This window comes from Protopterus annectens, chromosome 9.part0, assembly GCF_019279795.1.
Source record: "Protopterus annectens isolate FY-2018-M chromosome 9.part0, PAN1.0, whole genome shotgun sequence".
Classification (NCBI taxonomy): Eukaryota; Metazoa; Chordata; order Ceratodontiformes; family Protopteridae; genus Protopterus; species Protopterus annectens.
The window spans coordinates 738986867-739006623 of record NC_056743.1 but is presented as its reverse complement, the minus strand read 5'-3'; the positions used below and the strand labels follow the sequence as shown (position 1 = coordinate 739006623).

The 19757-nt window shown below is 37.1% G+C and overlaps 1 protein-coding gene across 1 annotated transcript in view; it reads right to left on the bottom strand.

Moving 5' to 3' along the window:
* The window catches only part of PPFIA3 (PTPRF interacting protein alpha 3), a 2479399-nt gene that overhangs the window by 472649 nt on the left and 1986993 nt on the right, over positions 1–19757 (bottom strand). Inside the window, exon 15 of the mRNA XM_044083361.1 lies at positions 12345–12565. Coding sequence (XP_043939296.1) covers positions 12345–12565 — 221 coding nt within the window. The remainder of the gene's footprint in view (positions 1–12344; positions 12566–19757) is intronic.

Genomic DNA, 19757 nt, shown 5'->3' with positions numbered 1-19757 from the left:
AGAACACCAATAGATTTTACAAGACTTACGAGCAGTTAATGCAGTAGTAGTACTGACTTTTTCTGTGCTGCCTAACCAGGCTACAACAGTAAGTTTTATCCGGCCGACTGCTACCACCTTTTCAGTGACAGACATTTCCTCTGCTTTCTTCTCCATTCCTATTCTTTGCCTTTACTTACAAAAGACAACAATATACAGGAACAAGTTACCTCAAGGATATATATAATTACCTGTTCTTGTCTCTAAAGAAATGAAGAAACAGCTTGATAAAATTCAGTTTCCCTGTGGGTCCACCTTAATACAGCACATACATTATTTGCTTTTAACTTCTGATTCTTATTCCAGCTGTAGGCAAGACACAATTTTTCTTTTAAGTAAATTAGCAGAACTGAGAATTAAGGTTAATAATGCAAAACTGCAACTGTGGGAACTCCAAATTCAATACTTAGGACATCTCATTTCAGAAGGCTCTTGTCAAACTTTACCCTCACACATTACTGCTGTTCAATCTGCACCATGCCCTACAATATTAAAACACTTGTGGGTTTTCTGGTGACTGACAGGTTATTGCCAATAACGGCTTTCCAATTATGCGGAAGTAGTAAAACTATTGTTAGAGTTATGAAAGAAAGATACCCCTGAGCTTTTGCCCTTGCAGGAACATCATGAGCAAGCTTCTTGTCAAGCTAAAGACTTCACTTTCTAACCATCTTGCTCTTGGGTTACCTGATTGTCCAAACATACTTTTCCTATTCTGTTGTGAAAAGAATAAAGTAGCATCATGATCATTAGCAGAGCGTAAAAATAATGGTTTCAGATCTATTGCTTATTTCAGTACAAACCTTGATCCTATAGCAGCTTCCCCCACTGCCTTATGGGGGTGGCTATGATGATGATGTGAATAGTAGAAATTATTGCTGCCTTAACCCATGGGCATGAGGCTTTTGTGGCAGTTCTGAATTCTGTAGAAACATTATTACTATGAACCAAAACACAATATTTGTCTGATACATGATGATCTAAATATGAACTGCCTTTGCTTAGTAACCCTTCTTTGCAGGTCATTAGATGTCCACCCCTTAACCCTGCTTCTTTAATTCCCACAACAAAGGAGGACCACATGGTTGTTTTTTTTGTAGTTAACCATGTGATTTATCCTAGATTTTATTTAAAAAAATACCCATTAACAAACTCTGAGTTACCTGTATTTTTCGATGGATCCTGTGTTGGAAGGGAAGACAGCATGTTAACAGAGGCATTTTCTGTGAGTACAGAAAATCAAGTACTGTTAACTGGAAAACAAGTAGCAGAACTTGTAGCCATTACTGAAGCATGCAAATCAGCAAAGGACAAAACAGTAATAATTTTTACAGACTCGTGTTATGCTTATGGAGTAGTTCATGATTTTGGGACACTTTGGACAGAGAGAGGGTACCCTATATATCAGCAGGGACTCATATTAAAAATTCCGTTTCTGTTGCTTAAGTGTTGGGTGACCTTTTGTCACTGAAGAAAATAGTGGTGGTCAAGTGTGCCAAAAATAAGATTGAAGATTCTTGTATTTCAAAGGGTAATGAATGCTTTTGCCAACTTGGAGGCCAGACAAGCTGCATTCTCTTATCCTGTTAAGGCTTCATTTTTTTTGCAGCAATCGCAGAAAACTAATGTATTGGTTTCTTTGTGGGAACTGTTGTCTTTAAAATCAAACTGATGACTCTGAAAAGGTAAGGTGGATCTGTGATGGCTGTAGCAGCTCTCTGGACTGACTGGGGTACCCACTGGATGGAAGGCTGGTAGCCCCATGCTCTTTTCTAACTCGATTGGTTTGGGCTTATTATTTGCCCTTTCATTTGAGGAAGAACACATTAATAAGATACATTTTGATTTACTGGTATGCCCCTTACATTTTCGAAGTCATTCAGCATTTTGTAAATAGTTGTACAATGTGTTTAGAGCATAATGTTTCAAAAAGTGTTCATGTCCCTATGTAAACCTTGAAAAAGGCATGGGGACCTTTTTGTTGTGTGCAGTGGAATTTCATTAAAATCCCACAGCCTCAGAAATTCAAATATGTATTGGTAAATGTAGCTGTGTTTTCCGGATGGCTTGAAGCTTACCTCTGTGCTAGGTAAGATATGACTACAGTTGCCAAGAAACTTTTGTTAGGGGGTATTCCTTTGTTTCCAGTACTAGCAACTGAGGCTGAAACTGAAGCACCATTTTGAAAAATAATTTTAACCAGAAATCAAAAAGGCAGATATAATTCTTGGCTTAACACTACCCCTTTAGACTGGTTCCACTTTAATTATCAATGATTGTGAGGGGACATACCTGTTGCATTAAAAATGGGACACTATGATTGATGCAGCAACTGTAATTTTACCTAGAAAATATATGATGGGACTGGCTGCAGGGTTGGGTATGGCAGCATTAAATGAGATTTATTATATATGTGGAGATCAAGCTTACCCCTGGTTACCAACAGACTGGTGGAGATGTTGCTATATAGGTAATGTTATTCAAGCTATTCAACATACAGAGACTTTACCTAGTGGGAAAATGTGCAATGCTTGCTAAAAGAGGGAGGCAAAGGACATTAAAAATTCAGTCAGGAAGACAAGACATTTCTTGGGTTTACCATTATAATATATAAAAAAGCTACATTTAAAAGCCTGTCATAGATTAATCTGAATGATGGTGTTATTTCAGGAGTGGGGATTCTTCCTGCTTATGGGGTTGTAATGTCAATTTGGGAGTTGAGAAAACTGTCTAAACTATACCATTACTGTTTAAATGAGGGGTGTGAGTTTAATGCACAACTTGAGAACATGTGGTGGTATGGCTCTTTTGGGCATGTAGAAGACAGGATGACTGTGGGCTGCCCCTTGTTACTGTGATTGGAATTAGGAGAGGTGTTGCAGGTATAGGACTGGATGACTGGTATCTGGTCTTCTGTTAGGCAGGATTTAGAAGATGTAATTAGCGTGGTTTGAGGCAGGGTGGTGTAATGCTTGGTTGTTGTTAAGGTTAGGTAGGGATTTAGCCTGGACCATGTATTTTTCCTCTTTATGAAACATTTTGCAAGTCACAATAAAATTATTTTTGAAGTATTTTTACATTCTAGAGCACTGTTCTACTGCAGTTAAATAAAAATGAATAGTGACTTCTGAAGTACAGTGCAAAAGTGTATTTTAAATAATGATTTTCTATACAGAGGACACAGGTATGGTGCTAGTGATGGAACCACTGTGTTATATCACAGATGTGCTCTAATTTTCACTGACCTTGCAAGCAAAGCTGAAGAGGTTACTGGGAATCACAACTCTTGCCAGATTATCAATATGTAGCTTGACAAATACTTTTACATACTGAATGTTGTATGTTCCTTCCTTCCTTTAAACATGCTTTCTCTGAAAATAAAATTTAACTTAACCCCATTTTTTTCTTGTGCACTGTATCAGAATTGGTTGTCAGGAAGTTACTTAGTGCAGCTAGTCATTAAGTTCTGCTATCTACTTTTCAGGCCTGGACAGAACTAGCTATTTAAAATGGGTACTGTTATCTCACTTAGTAAGGATGGGCACTGCATTCATTTTATCTGCTTGTTTAGAAAACAAACAAAAAAATGAATGTATTTCTCTGCAAGATTTTTAAGCTATTTCTGATTATCACTCAGCAGCTCATGTAATTTTATTCAGCTGAATATTAAGTACTGACCATTCATTCTCTCTTCTCATCCCAAAATTCTGGCAGTCGCCATTCAACGTAAATGAACAATCCTCCTTCCCCACTTTCAGAGCACAGATAAAAAACACCTCCATAATAAAACTGAATGTACATGTTTCTTTGCTGGCCACACTACCTAATCTCTTTTACTCTAGTATTCACCTATTTATCTTGTATTTTTTGTCGGAATTTTAACTTGTGACAAGTTAGTCTAAAATTTCACTGTTAAGTGTTTTCCAAAGCTCTTCCTTCATCAGACTTGAAATATTTTTCGTATGTATTCATGCAAATACATATTGTAAAAAATTCCATTTTATTGTGTTGTGGTGAATTTATTTACCAGGGCTATACCTGCAAATGGTCAAGAGTGATCAGTGCACTACCTCAGTGAACAAATGTAATGTAAAAAATAAAATGAAAACCTGACAGCATTGACAATAAATTCAGCAGCCACTCTGTGCCGTCATAACCCCCAAATGCAGCTGAGGATGCTCAGGGTTCACCATGTTAATTTCACACTTAGAAACAGCATCACAAAATGCTATATGTCGTAGTTGTGGGTATGCACATCTAGTGTTCATCCCCTCTTTGGACGACTCTGGCAATATCTGGAGTAAAAGCAACAGCTCTTCCCACTCTAACCGCTACCAAGGAGCAACAATGCAATACCATCCACCCTCCACATCCCCAGCCAGCCTGTAGCTGCTCAATCCCACCCAAAACCATCTCTTCAGCACCTGGTTCCACCTCTGTCTGAATAGACTCCTATACCAGATGGAAAATAAACTCTTTAGTACCTAGGTCCATCTCTGTATGAATAGACTCTTATAACAGATGGCCTGCGTTTTCTGCCTTTCAAATTATTTGCATAGTCTGGAAAGCAAACAAGTAGCCAAGCAGAATAGTTCAAGGTCAACAGCAGAGACAGCAGAATTTACAATGCTCACAATAACATGTTGCTGATAAAGAAAGACAGCAAAAGAGTCCAGTGATGCAGCCATGTGGATGTCAAAATGGCTGTTAGATGTAAATACCAGGCAATTTTCTTTATTTGTTTTTGAGTGTCTTTGTTATCACACAGTTTAAAAACACTTAGTAAACCACTTAGGAGGCCCATCTGCAAAGGGGAATGTCACTACATCTGGACAGTAGAAAAGAGTGATTACAGAATCAAATTTCCAAGACAGCTTAACAATGGCTGCTCCAGTTAAATGCTAAACATTCAAAGCCAAGAAAGAAATGTTAGCAAGGATTTAAGATGAAGTGGTAGAACTATGCTTGGGCCTACAGCCATGTTGAGTAGAACACATGATCATGAAAAAAATATATACACATAACCTAACTTGGTACAACTTCTCTGAAGATTCTAATATATCAAAAAAGCAAGAAGGTGGCGTGATACTTAACAAATTGCATAGAATCATACGGTTTTGGAAGGAATGACAATGAAAGAGTTCCAGGTATCAAAAAGAATGCTGGAACTGAAAGAAAGACAGTTTAAAACATGCAGAAGTGTGAAAATAATTGTTTAAATGATAAAGCTGAAAGAAGCTGGACTGTAATTACCTTTAGAATACAAAAGTAATATGAGAAAGAAAATGTGTAAAATGGTACACAATTCCATTTTCCACTGTAAAATGTTGTTATTCCTTAAAAGTGAAACTAAACCTTGCTCCACAAGTGTGCGTATTGTTAATGTGGTAACGTGTTTGATATACTGAACTAGTTCACATGACAATACCTTGTCTTGGCACTAGTTTTTGAAAAAATCCCCTTATACCCTTGAATATAGGTATGCTGATTGTTAATTCTCAGAGTTGTAGGAGTTACTGATTTGCCTGATAAAGACTGAGCTGTTGGATTATCCTGCTAGAGGATAGTCTTGGAGACACAGCTGATTATAACTATAAGGATTCTGAAAATTCTGTCTAGGTCTAATAAGACAGAGACAGTAAGAACAAGGTATAGCTTTTAGTGAGAAGTAGACAGTTTCTAGCTCAGATGTTACATAGTTTTTTAACATTATCAAAAATCATATTTTCAATTATTTGTGAAAGCTATGTGCTACTTGCATATTTATTTGTAAAGGAAATACATTATTATTTCAGGTAAAGAAATCTATTGTGTTATTTAACTCTGAATACTTGTGAACGACTATTTACTATCTTAAAGGATTAAGCACTTTTGCCAGAGCACATACCGATGTGTGGTGCCTGCTCACTAAAGGGTAACTATTAACAGCTAATTGCTACCACATAAATGTTTAAGGTTTGACTTATTTTAAAAAGGCTAAAGTGAGTTTTCTTGTTTTCTTAGTCTTAGCTAACTTGTGACAGTGTACCAGAAACTTGGGTAGGGAGGGTGATGATGCTAAAAAGCTACCATTTACTACCATTCTGAAAAATACTGTGTGTGTGTGTGTGTGTGTGTGTGTGTGTGTGTGTGTGTGTGTGTGTGTGTGTGTGTGTGTAAAGTAACTTGTGTCCAAGTTTTAACTACAGCTTATAAGACTCATCTGGAAAACACTGGGCTCAGTCTGAGGTGGATGAAATCCTAGGGAAATCAGTGCTTATAACTCTGAAGTGTACCTGTACAGTGTAAAGCTCATTTGTGTGCAGCACAACTTGCCTATCATGTAAAGCAGCAATGCACATTTATCATAATCCTTAAGGCCATTTGCCCCTTGCATATTAACTGGTACCAGTGATGGAATTCAAGCCCCATATTGTTGGATCTGTCAAGACAGAAATGTTGATCATAGCAATGTAGGAGTTAAAGCCCGCAGATCTTGTCCAGTCCATGAATCTTCATTTTTTAAACTAGAAACTTTTTAACTGAATTATCACTTATGACATAAGCAATCATACATTTATATGAATAAAAACATGCCATACTGACATATTTTCAGTTGCGAACATTATACACCACATATAATCTTTTCTACTATTCTATTGTCACTCAAACATTACACAGCTCATTCAATTCCTGTCTTCCCTTAAACCTAATTTCTGCAAAGCATAAAAACTGGCAGGAACACCACAGCTTCACAAGGATTTTCAGTCAGCATCTAGCCACCCAGGCCTCTTTTCTCCACACTGAAATGCGCTTATGATCACGTGCGGATGCACACACACACACTGATACCTATCAGATGACTGAGTTTTCAGAAACTCAAAATATATGGCTGAGACCATATGATTGAGTTTCTGAAAACCTAAAGGTTTTGAATGGAGATCGTGGTACATACATACACACACTAAAAATTATATTTATATATATATATATATATATATATATACACACACACACACACACACACACACACACACACACACACACACACACACACACACACACACACACACACACACACTTTCTGTCTCTATTTGTATTTTCAAACTTTTGAAGAGATAAAAACGTACAGTGCAGAAGGGCATATGCTTCTATTATGTAGGAGGATGTTAGAACAGGGTATTCAATGAATTAGGATAGAACAAAAAGTAGGCTGGGCTTAAGAGGGAATAGAAGTCCTGAGATAAACTGCAAGAGGATGTGCCCCAGAAATGACAGTGCTAGCTAAGAGAGTAATCTTTCTGACTTCACAGGTTCATTATGTACTCAGAGCCTTTTGTTATACTTTAGCTGAGGATGCTATGACTACTGACTTACATGCTTGCATTGGTACTTTTGTACAGGCATCTTGAGACCTAGCTAGTTCAAATCTGCTCGATCCAGTATGGCTATGTTTTTCTTTACTGGAAACAAGGGTCTTAAAATGACATTAAGAAGGAATCTGGATTAAGATGGAGGAGGGATATATAGAGATGCAGGAAAGAGTTTAGCATGTCTAAAAACAAGTAATTCAGCCGACATCCAGTGTGGGCCAGAGTCACTTAACATCTGACTGTAACAAAATTGAATATAATGGACTATTTTCCTAAAGATAAACATCACTCCACTACAACTGTATATATCAGGGTGACAATCTATACACAAAGGAGGATAGGAAGGACGGCTTTTAGCCAGATATCCACGAACATGGTAATATATCTGGACTGTGAATTTGTAGTCATGACTTAAGCACTCCATTATCAGTTATAAAGGTTACTTTATGCAGATATGCAAAAACATAACACATTATTATGAGGGCACAGAGTGTGGGAAGGAATCAATGAGGGAGGAATAGAAGACTGGATACAGGTTTTGTTTATTATTATTCACAAAAACTCTTAAGGGACAAATTTAGCATAAAGAACATTTGAAGAGTGGGTAAGGAATAAATTAACCACATATCTTATGCTAATAAGGTGAAGGAATAATTGAAACAAAATGGGTCACTGTACTGTATCGGGTAATCAAAGGAGACAGTCGAAGGTCTAATAGATCAATGTAGTGATTATACAGCTTCGGCCGGTTAGAACAAAGGTACTAATAAGAAGACAGCACAAGAGAAGAATCATAAAAGTTGTGTTGAAGAATCATAAGAAAATATGGAGTCCTAAAGTTGTTATCAGAGGCATTTAAATCTACAGGCAGGAAATACAGATATCCTAATGTAGTTTGGGGTGTGAAGGGTTAGCAAAAGTATGTGGAGAACACCTGGACAGAATGATGGAAAACATCAGAGAATGGTAAAAGACAGAGTGGATGTACTAATTAGCAGCTGTATGATGTACAGTCCAGAGCTTTTAAGCATTCAGCAATGCAGAGAGACAGAACAGAGTAGAGGATATAAAGCTTTACCTAGATGCAGATAACAGACCTGTCATAACTCGGCCAGAACAGGACATTTAGACTCACTGACTGTGAGGGAGGTAGCCTATGCTAGTAGCATAGTTAAGGTGTAGGCATATTCCATTTCCCCTGCCTGGTGTCAAAGCCATGGCCTTAAGCTCAATACCAAAAAGTGCACTGTCATCCCCTTTGGTAAAAACTCTGTACCCATGAGCTACCACATAGGTGGTAGTCTACTTAACACCAAAAGTGTGATAAGAGACCTTGGGACACAGGTGGACAGTAGTCTCTCCTTTGATAATCACATTGCCACAGTAGTCAGGAAATCTTTCTACATGGCACACTTCATCACAAAAGGGTTCTCATCCAGGAAAAAAAAGAGGTCATTGTTCCCCTCTACTCATCACTCATTAGACCCATTATAGAGTACAGCGCCCCTTTTGGTATGTACCTCACAGGACATCTACAACAACTAAAAAGGCTGCAGAAATACCTCACAAAGAGGATTACTGGCCTCAAACAGATGCCCTACGCAGACCTTCTCAAAAAACTCCAGGTTTACTCCGTCACATATCACCTACTCAGAGGCGATTTCTGCCTAACATACAAAACTATGTCAAACCCAGAGCTGTTGGACATGCTCCACTTAAAGAAATCCCAATCCCTCCGAGCTACACACTCTAGGGACCCAAACCTCGTCAACACAATAAACAGAGCATGCTGGAGGGATAAATTCCTGTCCCAGAGACTTCCCATACTCTGGAACAAACTACCTATCTATATCAAACAAAGCTCCTCATTAGCACTCTTCAAGAAAAATCTTGATGATTGGATGGGAAATAGGAAATTCATCACGGGGATCACCTCTGTAGCTCTGGTCGACTGGGGCACAGGAAAATAATTTTATTGGGTGGCGAAAGCCAGGGTACCTTTTTGGCTAGGCTTGTATAGGCCCCTAGGGCCGATAGCCTAGTATCTACCTATGAACCTACAATTACCCTATACATCACGTTAGACTCATCTGTAATATTGCCAAAGCTCAAAATCTGAGGGCTTGATCACAACTAATCAACAGCTAAAGTAACCTAAAAAAAAACACACACAAAAAGTTAAAAGTAAGCAATTTTGCAACAGTACAAGAAATTCTTGCATGCCCCATGTGGGAAGTAAGCCCTCTAAGATACATGTTAACACTGTCATAGTACATCAGTGGGAAAGAATAAATTTCATAACAAAGTTCACAGTGGCCTCACAAAATAGCAACCCCAGTGTGTCTACAAATCTATTACATGATACTATAGGGAAATGTAACTTTACTCAGCTGTGTTTTGGCAGTTAGAAACTAATCAACTGGTTACCATTTACAAAAGCCAGGTAAAACATCAAAGTTTAAAAGAATTTGTCATAACATTTTTTTACAGAGTTAGGCAGTTTGTCAATCACTTCCCCTGATGTCCAAAAAGACCTTTTCCAATGCAAAAAGTAAACTTTTTAAAATCCTTACAAGAACAAGAATGTTTAAATAAAGCATTAGTTTCATCACTATTTTAATGGAATGCAAATGTTCAGAGTTTATTTTGTTTAATCTTTTCTTAGTTTTTACAACACAAAAACCAGGACATGCACAACAAAGGCCCATGCAGACCACCCTAGCAGAGTTACAAGTATATCTGCCACTGAAGGAATAAAACCCTGGGATGGTTCAGAATAACCACACGTGGTTCCACAAAGATGCAACAACACTGGCTGCAGGGACCACACTTGCTCACACTGCCATAATTAGTTTTAGTGGCCAGCCTATGCTCAAAAGAGATATCAGTATTGTTCAATGACTTGTATATGAAACACGGTGTTGTGTCAAATTTAATAAGACAAGTAAAAATACAAGAAAACCTGGACCAATTGTTCTTAACAATGGTGCATTTGCCACCAGCACCCAAGGAATGATGTAAGACCATATATAACATGCCGTCAAACAGAATTCCTGTCCTGGGGGTGCTGGGTAATGGTTTTCTCAAGATGGGTGCATAACGATCCTGTCTCCCTGACCAGACAAAAATCAATGACTTCCTCCAGTAAGTTGTTGTGGCAAGCATGATCAAGAAATATATTCTTAAGCAAAGTACATTCCTTAATAAAATTTTCATCCTCAGATACAATTCTGGAATGCTGGATGAATTGTCTCTTTAAAATACCCTTTTTTAGCTGTAAGAATGAGCAGTATGAAAATGTACGCAGTTATTGAAAAAAGTGCCCTTACTGTATATGGTAGACTCATAATGGCCGCTAACCAAATTCTCGTATACATATACAACAAGGAAAGCAAAACCCATATTTTGAATGTTAAAAGAGAATTCCAGAGAAGTAGCAGTAGAATTACCAAAATAAAAAACAAGTGTGAAAAAAACCAGTGCGACAGAATAAAGCTGAAACTTTAATTAAATAAATCCACAAAGATGCGCGCTTTCGTCTATAAATCATACAGGACCATTCTGATACGATGACATGAATGACGGACTTCATTTATATTCACTACCAGATAAAAATTGTTATTCAAAATGAGATTTTACATCCTCCCAATATAATCAATTTTGTCCACCAAAACAACTCTTCCCCCTTGTCCGGTTTATGATCCTGATCTCAGCGTTTTGTGACAATTCACAGAATACTTGCTGTTCATTAATGGTTAAATTGTAATATTTAACGTTTTGGTGGGTTGGATGCCAAGTCTCAAATATAATTTATGCAAATTTGTTCAAGACTAGCCAAAGATGGTTGTAAAGGGAGTTTACACGGAGATTTCCACCACCGACCCAATGTAGATTGAACTGAATTAATAGTACCAACCATTAACAAAGCATTAAAAGAACCTTAATCAGTACAAATTAGCACAGACAACGCAAAGGGATAAAAATAAAGGGAAATATATAAAGTGTATGTTGAATTCCTAAAACTAATGCACTCTTCCTTTAAAGGTATACATAAAGCTTTCCACTTTGTAACCACTACTGTCTAAACTCCTTGTACTTAACTCACTTTGTACATTTTACATCTGGTGTTAATACCAACCATCATGGTTATTACAGGATGTTCACATTACCACATTTTTGGTGGGCAAAACAATATTTATTGTACTGTGTCACAGTGCAAGAACAGTATGGTGTCACACCAGTATTGTGAAGACTTTGGAACCAATGTAAACATGGCTGCAAAGCAACTGCTTTTGTTGACATGATGCAACACTGCTATATATAATAAGAAAGCAGGATTTAATTTCACCAAAGCAAACTGGACTAGTTTTTGTAAATGAGAAAAACGAATTAACATTTAGAAAATACATCTACTAATTTCCCAATGTTTGTTTTGCCTATAGGAAAGACTCCGGTACATACATAAACTTAAAAAACACCCGACTATTACAGGAAATGTTCTACTCATGTTATGTCTTAACAAACCTTCCAGTTACAACAAGGTTACTAACAATTCTTAACCTGTAATCACTTGATTTAAATATAAAATAAACATCATTAGCTACTCTATAGCACCAATACATCACATAAGCACCATCAAAAACAGCTCCACGTGTCTATGGTAATCACATGCTAGAAGGTTATCTGTGACGCTTAAAGTAAAACAGAGCTGCTTTAACTACCAGGGAAATTAGATAATCAGAGAGCAACTGTACAATATATTCAGTTGCAATAACTAACAGATCATGTAATATAATACCATTAATCAGGAAAGAGGGCTAATTTCCAACTTTATAATGTATATAATCAAATACAGGTCCAGGTGAGGTCAGAAAATACCACTCAGTATAGAACTCATCCAGTCAAGATTTTAAAGTAAGATATGCCCAAAAGCTATGTCTGTAAATGCCTTACTTGATCTCTTTATTAATGGCTTCCAGCTGTTCTTGTAACATTATGGCTAAAGTCTGGACATCGGTCTGTCCACTAGGGGAAAGTAGGTCAGCTGAGCTGAAGATCGTCTCGCGGTCATCTTCATCTGAGACATCCATGTCACTCTCAAATGCTTGTGCCACATTAGCTAGGACATTGGCTTGTTGTGCTCGCTCCCAGTCCTGTTCATTTAGTGTTTGGATCTGTGACAATCAATCAAAAACAAACAGAGGATGGCTTTGCACATCTCAGATCAGAACAACTTTACTAAAATTTGTAATAAAAAATAAAAGAATTTTTATTGACTGAACCATGGTGAACAACAGAACAGTGCACATTAATAAACTACATTAAACTAATACAAATTAAAGGAGGAAGACTCAAAGTGTATAATATCAGAATATTTTCTATACTGAGCAAAAGCTTTTGGATGTTATAAGAACTTCAACCAAACAGGGGTAAACAGAAGCAAGTCTCTTAACTTTGTATGTGCAAGGAGGTACTCTAGTATTCTCAGAGGCAGACACACACATTGCTCTATCTGAAACTCCTCCACCCAAACAAAGGCATGTAGAGCAGTACACATTTATACACAAGCATCATGGGAAAGACAACATAATTACACATAACTATTTAGTTCAGAAAAACTGAAAACAAGACGGACCAAATAACTGAATAGGAATGTTAAAAGTCAGATATTAGCATACTTACTTGAGGTACAGTCCATAACAATAAGGAAGCAGGAGGAAAAGGAAAGATAACCAGTTAAGATACTTTTTTAGCATTAGAGGGATGACTAGTTTTGGAAAGATGGGCAATAAATCCATTTTAGTAACACATTAACAACTTAGAAAACTAGATTTACTACAGCCCTACATTATTAAAGCAGCTTTGCTAAGGATTATACAAAATATACTCAGAACTCAACCAAAGGAATAAATCAAAACGTTTTCCTGTAACAACTTAAACAGATGGAAATCACTATCAGTCCATTACTAAAGTAAGTTATAGTTTTATTATTTTGCCACTGGGTTGATTGTTGTAAACTTACATTTTTTATACAGAACATGGACATGCACATACACACACATACATAAATACATATATGTTTATATATATATATATATATATATATGTGTGTGTGTGTGTGTGTATATATGCATATTCATATACATATCAAGATATTACTGTACATAAAGATATTATATTCTTTATACTTCATGCAGACTGTAAGTTACTAAACTGTTTAATACGGTACAATTTAAAAGCATTTAGTGAACAATGCATTAAGTACGCATCAGTGCTGGCTCATCAGGTATCAGCACACAAACCACTACAAATGGCCATACAAGAATGTATCATTGCTGCACACAAAGAACTACATATAATTACCAAGATGTTCAGAACTGTTTAGATTTCTACACATTTCCCATCTTGCAGAGACCTAATATAAAAATAAACACGTATTTTCTTTACAATTTCAGCTTCACTGCTTTTGTGCTAAAAAATCAGAGCATTCATGTATGTAGACTACATTCTGCCCAAATCAAAAATCCATAATAAGCCCCCCTCAATACAGAACTTCAAAGTTTATCTCTCAGCATTTGCAGACAATTTAAACATATACTTTACTACACCAAGTTCAGACATGACCAAAATAATAAACACAATTGAATTCTCATACATGTCTAACTACAAATTAAACCTCAATAAAAGTAATATATTCCCCTTAAGGCCACCTAGACTCATCTCCCTAATACATCTCCTAGACAAAATAAAAATAAAAGAAGAAACCAAATACCTGGGGTTTACTTTCTTTCAGAATAACAAGGAATTCTACCAACATAACGTAACTCTTAAATGGCAAACATAACACAAGATTGTACAAGATCGAATAACCTTATATGCTACCGTTTTTGTCTAAAGTATCAATAATTAAAATGAACATACTACCTAGATTAATATATCTATTTATGACATCTCAGATAACTATACATAATAAATTCTTCAAACAAATTCATACCTTTCTAGTAAAATTTGTATGGGAACCTAAAAAGACCAGAATCTCCTATCAAAAACTAACACTTCCCAAGAACAAAGGGGGGTCTGAACTTGCCAAATTTCAAAATCTACTACTCTATTATCAACACTAATAGAATACTGAGAATAGCAGAGTATGACCCCTCAGAAAAGACTGGTTCACCGGCCTGGGTAACAATATACTATAGGTACATAAAAACACTAGACATCAATCCCAAAGCGCTTCCCTTCTTAAATAAAAAAGATTTACAAGCCTATAACATAATATAGCCACTAAAACATTCTATAAATATAACACAAAAACTTGTTCACTCCTTAAACCTTGGACAAGCTATGTTAATACTACAAAACCCCTCCATAAAAATCCTAACTTAAAAATAAATAACAAGATGCTAAACTTAGACTCCTTCCCTTGGTTAAAACATAAGAGAATCCAAGATATCTACCCATTCCTCAATAGCACAATTCATGAATTAAGAAGTAATCTAAACTTACCTAAAGTATATATAATAATTTTAAGACAAATCAAAGAGGTGTGTTCCAGTTACCTCCAAAACCTTACCATACTCGAAAGTGACATTGAAAACTGTACCCTACTTTGGAAGACTATGTTAATGTCAAGGAAAGCAATAACGAACTCATACAAAATGATAGGGGAAATCAAATCCCAGAAAGGCCTTCTCTTCTCTAATTACTGGAGGAAAATTAAAACCTGATATGGATGACCAGCAAATAGAAAAGGCAATCAACTTAACATTGAAAACTATTCCATTTAAAAAACTCTCTTACACACAACTCATGATTAATAATAATGCTTATTTCACCCCAGCAATTCTTCACAAATTCAATGCAACTAAGTCCCCATACTGTCCACACTGTAAAGACCAGATTGCAGACCTAATACATATATTCTGGAGTTGTAAATGCATTTTCAAGCTTTGGAATTCCCTTAAGTTACAACTGCAAAAAATGGGGTATCAAGCATCAACACTAACATGGGAATTTACTCTTTTACACATCCTCCTGGCCAACATCTCAGGAAAACTAGCTAACCCACTTATAACGATTTTCTTATTAATGAAGCTATATATAGCTCGCAAATGGTTAGATCCTGTAAGTATCACTTGGGAGGAATTCAAGAAATCTGCTATTAAACATCTACTAGCACATAAAATAGTATTGGACGAAAGAAACAAAAATATGAAAGCCCGAGCAATCTAGGAACAGTCCTATAACATCTTATTAGTATAAAGTACCAGGTACACCATATCTTATGAACTGGAAGTATTCCCTCGAGTACACAACTTAACTATGGATGAAGTATCATTTTTGTATGTGCTGTTTTTAGACTAATGACAATAATTGGGAAACCATCTTTGTATATATTGTAATTAGGTATGTTGTATGACCTACATGTTTCTACTTTATCCACAATGTATAACATGCAAATATGGTCATTTTGTAAATATGAAATGGTTATGGTTTCTGCAAATGTAAAACAAAAATAAAAAATATTGAAAAAAAATCCATAATAAGTTTTATGAGCTGCATGCCAACATCTAAAATTGTGAAAAAATGTGCAATAGTTGAAAAATGTTTAATGTTCTTTGGCATTTTACTGAAATGCATCTCTATTTTCTTCAATTTACAAAGGCACTTGTGTAGTATACAAATACCTCTCATTAAAATTAGTACCATATCCTTGGTGTTATTTATCTATGCTCTACATTGGAAAATACTGATACAGTTAAAAATGCTTTGAAGCTAAGAATTACATTTCTCATTAATCTGTACTAGAAAATAGCACACATCTCTAAGGGTACATAATTTATCAGTCAGACTTGTGTAATCTCTCTAAAGTTTGCAAATCGCACCTTACATAAGTGGAAGCCTCAGTGACACAGTGCCTACTAAAACCGGTCACAAAAGGTGCATCCAGTTCATTTCTGGTTTCCCCAGGCCCAAAACAATTAAGAGTTGAAAAGTTTGATTCACAGTCTTTATTCCAGGGTCCATGTAATGTAAATAGTACTGTACATAAATAATGGAAATTCTAAAATATAAGCTCACATTTTTTGTGGTAGACACATTGCCTAAAACTGTCAAATGGGATTTACTTTTCTGACATATTTAGCAAACCTTAACATCTCTGCATACTGGACTACTAAATAAATATATTTTTTAAATCTAGGGATTTCTGACATTTAACATTCTATGGTACAGCTAAAAAAAACAGTCCTGTAAGTATCTTTAACTTTCAAGACTTAGATCCTTAGAATTTAAATTACTGAAAAACATACATTATGCAACAACTGTTCACATTTTAAATAATTCCATTATCAATAGATCATACAGAGTTAATGCACAGTTCCAAATGCAGAAAATTACTGAATAGGTGACTGTTCACAATGCAGGCAATTTATATACTGAGCAGATTTTTAATTGTTTTTCTTAAACACTGTTGCTTGAGAACCAATTAATTTCTATTGCTCACAAGCAGTACCTGTCCATCCACTAAAGTAACTCTTTTTTGGCAAACTTCAGAACTGTGACACTAAGGAGTGATGATGCTGAGTTCACACTGATCTGAGGTCCCACTGAATGCATCTCAAGTGAAGTCTAGCTAATGGAATCATTAGAATCAAAGAAGTCATGAAACCTGCAATCATGACAAATTCCTGTCATAAACCTAAGACTGACTGGAGAAGTCCAGAAGATTCTCTTGTACTGTTCTACTTCGTCCAGTGAAACTAAAGCTCTTTCTAGAGATGCATCTAGAATACACAGGATCATAGGCGATTATTAGGCTATCGACCCAGAAGTGATTTTAAGCCTAGCTGTTTCATCCCAATGTAATACCATACAAATGCTAGTCAATACCCAAGATTGCATTTAGTGATGACTGCCCATGTCCAGGAGGGTTGTGGGCTCTATCCCCTGTAAAAATTTACGGTGCCCCATCCACTCGTCCAGGTTCCTCTTGAACAGTGTCATAGAGGTGCTCTGTTTCATATGAGTTGGTAATCTGTTCCAAAGACACAACAGTCTCTGTGAGATAAATGAGTAGCTCCACCATGTCCTATTTAAGTTGCAGGCCATATTTAGGTCCCTAGAATGGGTAGCCCGAGTCCCATTTGATTTACGGATATGCAGCAAGTTCATTAGGTTTGGGTCTTGGATTGCTATTTAAGCCAGGCATAAGTCTCCCCTAAAAAGTCTATACAATATGGAGTATAGTAACAGGGACTTTAGTTGGTCTGTGTAAGACACATGCTGGAGCCCCTTGATATTTTTTGTTAGAAACATCTGTGGTCTCTTTAATTGTTGCAGGTGCTTAATACAGTACATGCCAAATGGGGTGTTATACTCATCCATGAGCTAGATAAGTGCCAGATATATGGGGGTTATAACTTCTTTTGCTCTCGAGGCGATGCCTTTACTAATCAAGTGTGCTACGTAGAAAGCTTTCCTTACTACAGTAGACACATGGTGGTCGAAGTTAAGTTTGCAGTCAACTTGTGATCCCAGGTCCCTTACCATTTCATGGGTACTTAGAGTACTGCTGTTGATTTGATAGCATGAGGGGACACTGTTTGTGCTGAAGGGAATGATGATGCATTTCTTTGCATTCAGTTTGAGACCATGACTAATACACCAGTTAATGTTTTGCATGAGACCCTCCAGGAGTATACTGACATCATTTGGGGATTCATTGATTGGACCTAGTTTGCTGTCATCTGCAAACTTGGTCAGCCAGATCCCCTTCCTTAGCTTTGACCTGAACTTCTGAGAAATATATACCAAACAGCAGGGGGCCCAGCAGTGACCCCTGTGGCACCCCGCTGATAACAGGTCTGCTGGTTGATGTGGAGTCACGATTGTGTATGTCCGGTTTGTGAGTCAGTTGGCGACCCATCTTATAATGAAGGGGTTTACATTCAGTTTGCTAAGTTTATCGGTAATGCCTGAGAATGTGTCAAAAGCCTTTGCAGTCGAGATATGCTATGTGCACAGATTTTCCCTCAATGGCCTTGGTCACATTTTCAAAGAAGTTGAACAGATTTAACAGGCAGGATCTGTCCTTCATGAAGCCAGATTGGGTAAGATTCAGGGTTTGGAGGTCACCTATGTCTTTATGAGGTCCATAATGATACGTTCCTTGGCTTTACAGATGCGGCTGGTCAGGCTTATGGGTCAGCAATTCACCAAGTCTGTTGCTAGGCCACCTGTGTGGAGGGTAGAACTGTTGCTGTTCTCCATTCCTCAGGAACAAAGCCTGTGGTTAGGCTATGACTGAAAAGGGTACTTACTGGTGGTGCTAGTTCATATTTTAGCCTGTTTAGAAAGCAGCCTTGGATGACATCTGGTCCCACAGAGGCTCTGTTTTCTGCCTTGGACAAGGCTTTCAGACCTGCTTTTCAGATATGTAGGGTGGGGAGGGGGAGGTTTGTTGCAAGTTAGGAGAGGATAAAGTAATGAAATTTTCACCAAACCTATCTTCTAACAGGTTTGCTATCTCTGTGGGGTCAGTGTGTATGATACTGTTGGACACTAGCCAACATCTAAGAAAAACTAGTGATTGAGAAGGTAAAAGAGATGATTTCTGCAAGTTCAGTTGAAACCGCAGACCAAGCAGGATTTTCATGACCCATGTCAGGGAAGCCTGACAACTGGAAAAAAGTGTCTGCAAATATAAGACAATCTTCCAAATATGAAAATATCTGAATGTCTTAAAGCCTGCAGTGAGCAATCACTGGAGGCAGGCAGTTTGTAAATACATTAGACACACTGGACAGACCAATGGGCAAGACAGAGAACTGATAATATAAGCCAGACACAGAAAATCTTACACACATCTAAATTCACTGCAAACTGGAAAGTGGTGAGAAACATATTTAGGTTTAATGTCACCATGAAGATGCAGAAGGGTCTGGGAGGTAATATGATTTGAAAGGTTATCATTTTGAATTTTGGAACTTTGACAAAAAGATTCAGAAAGGAAAGGTGTGGGGCAAACAGTTGTTCAGGCTTTTGAATGGATTTGGTTTTGTCCAGACAGACTTTTAGCTGTCTGTGAATGTCTAGAGAACGTAACCCCCCCCCCCCCATTCTGTGGATTGGGAAAGAAGGTAGGGAGGTATAAGGCCTGGTTGACAGACAGCTCATTCACTACTGCTGGCATGAATGAAGGGTTAGCCCTCAGGGTCATCCTGTCTTTGTGAAAGATAAGAAAGGGGGGAATGGCCATGAGTGCCTAAAGGTCTGAAACTCTTCTAGCTGAAGTGAGAGCCAAAAGAAGAATAGATTTTCAGATGTAGAATTTGAGATTTACTGATGCCACTGGTTCAAAAGGGT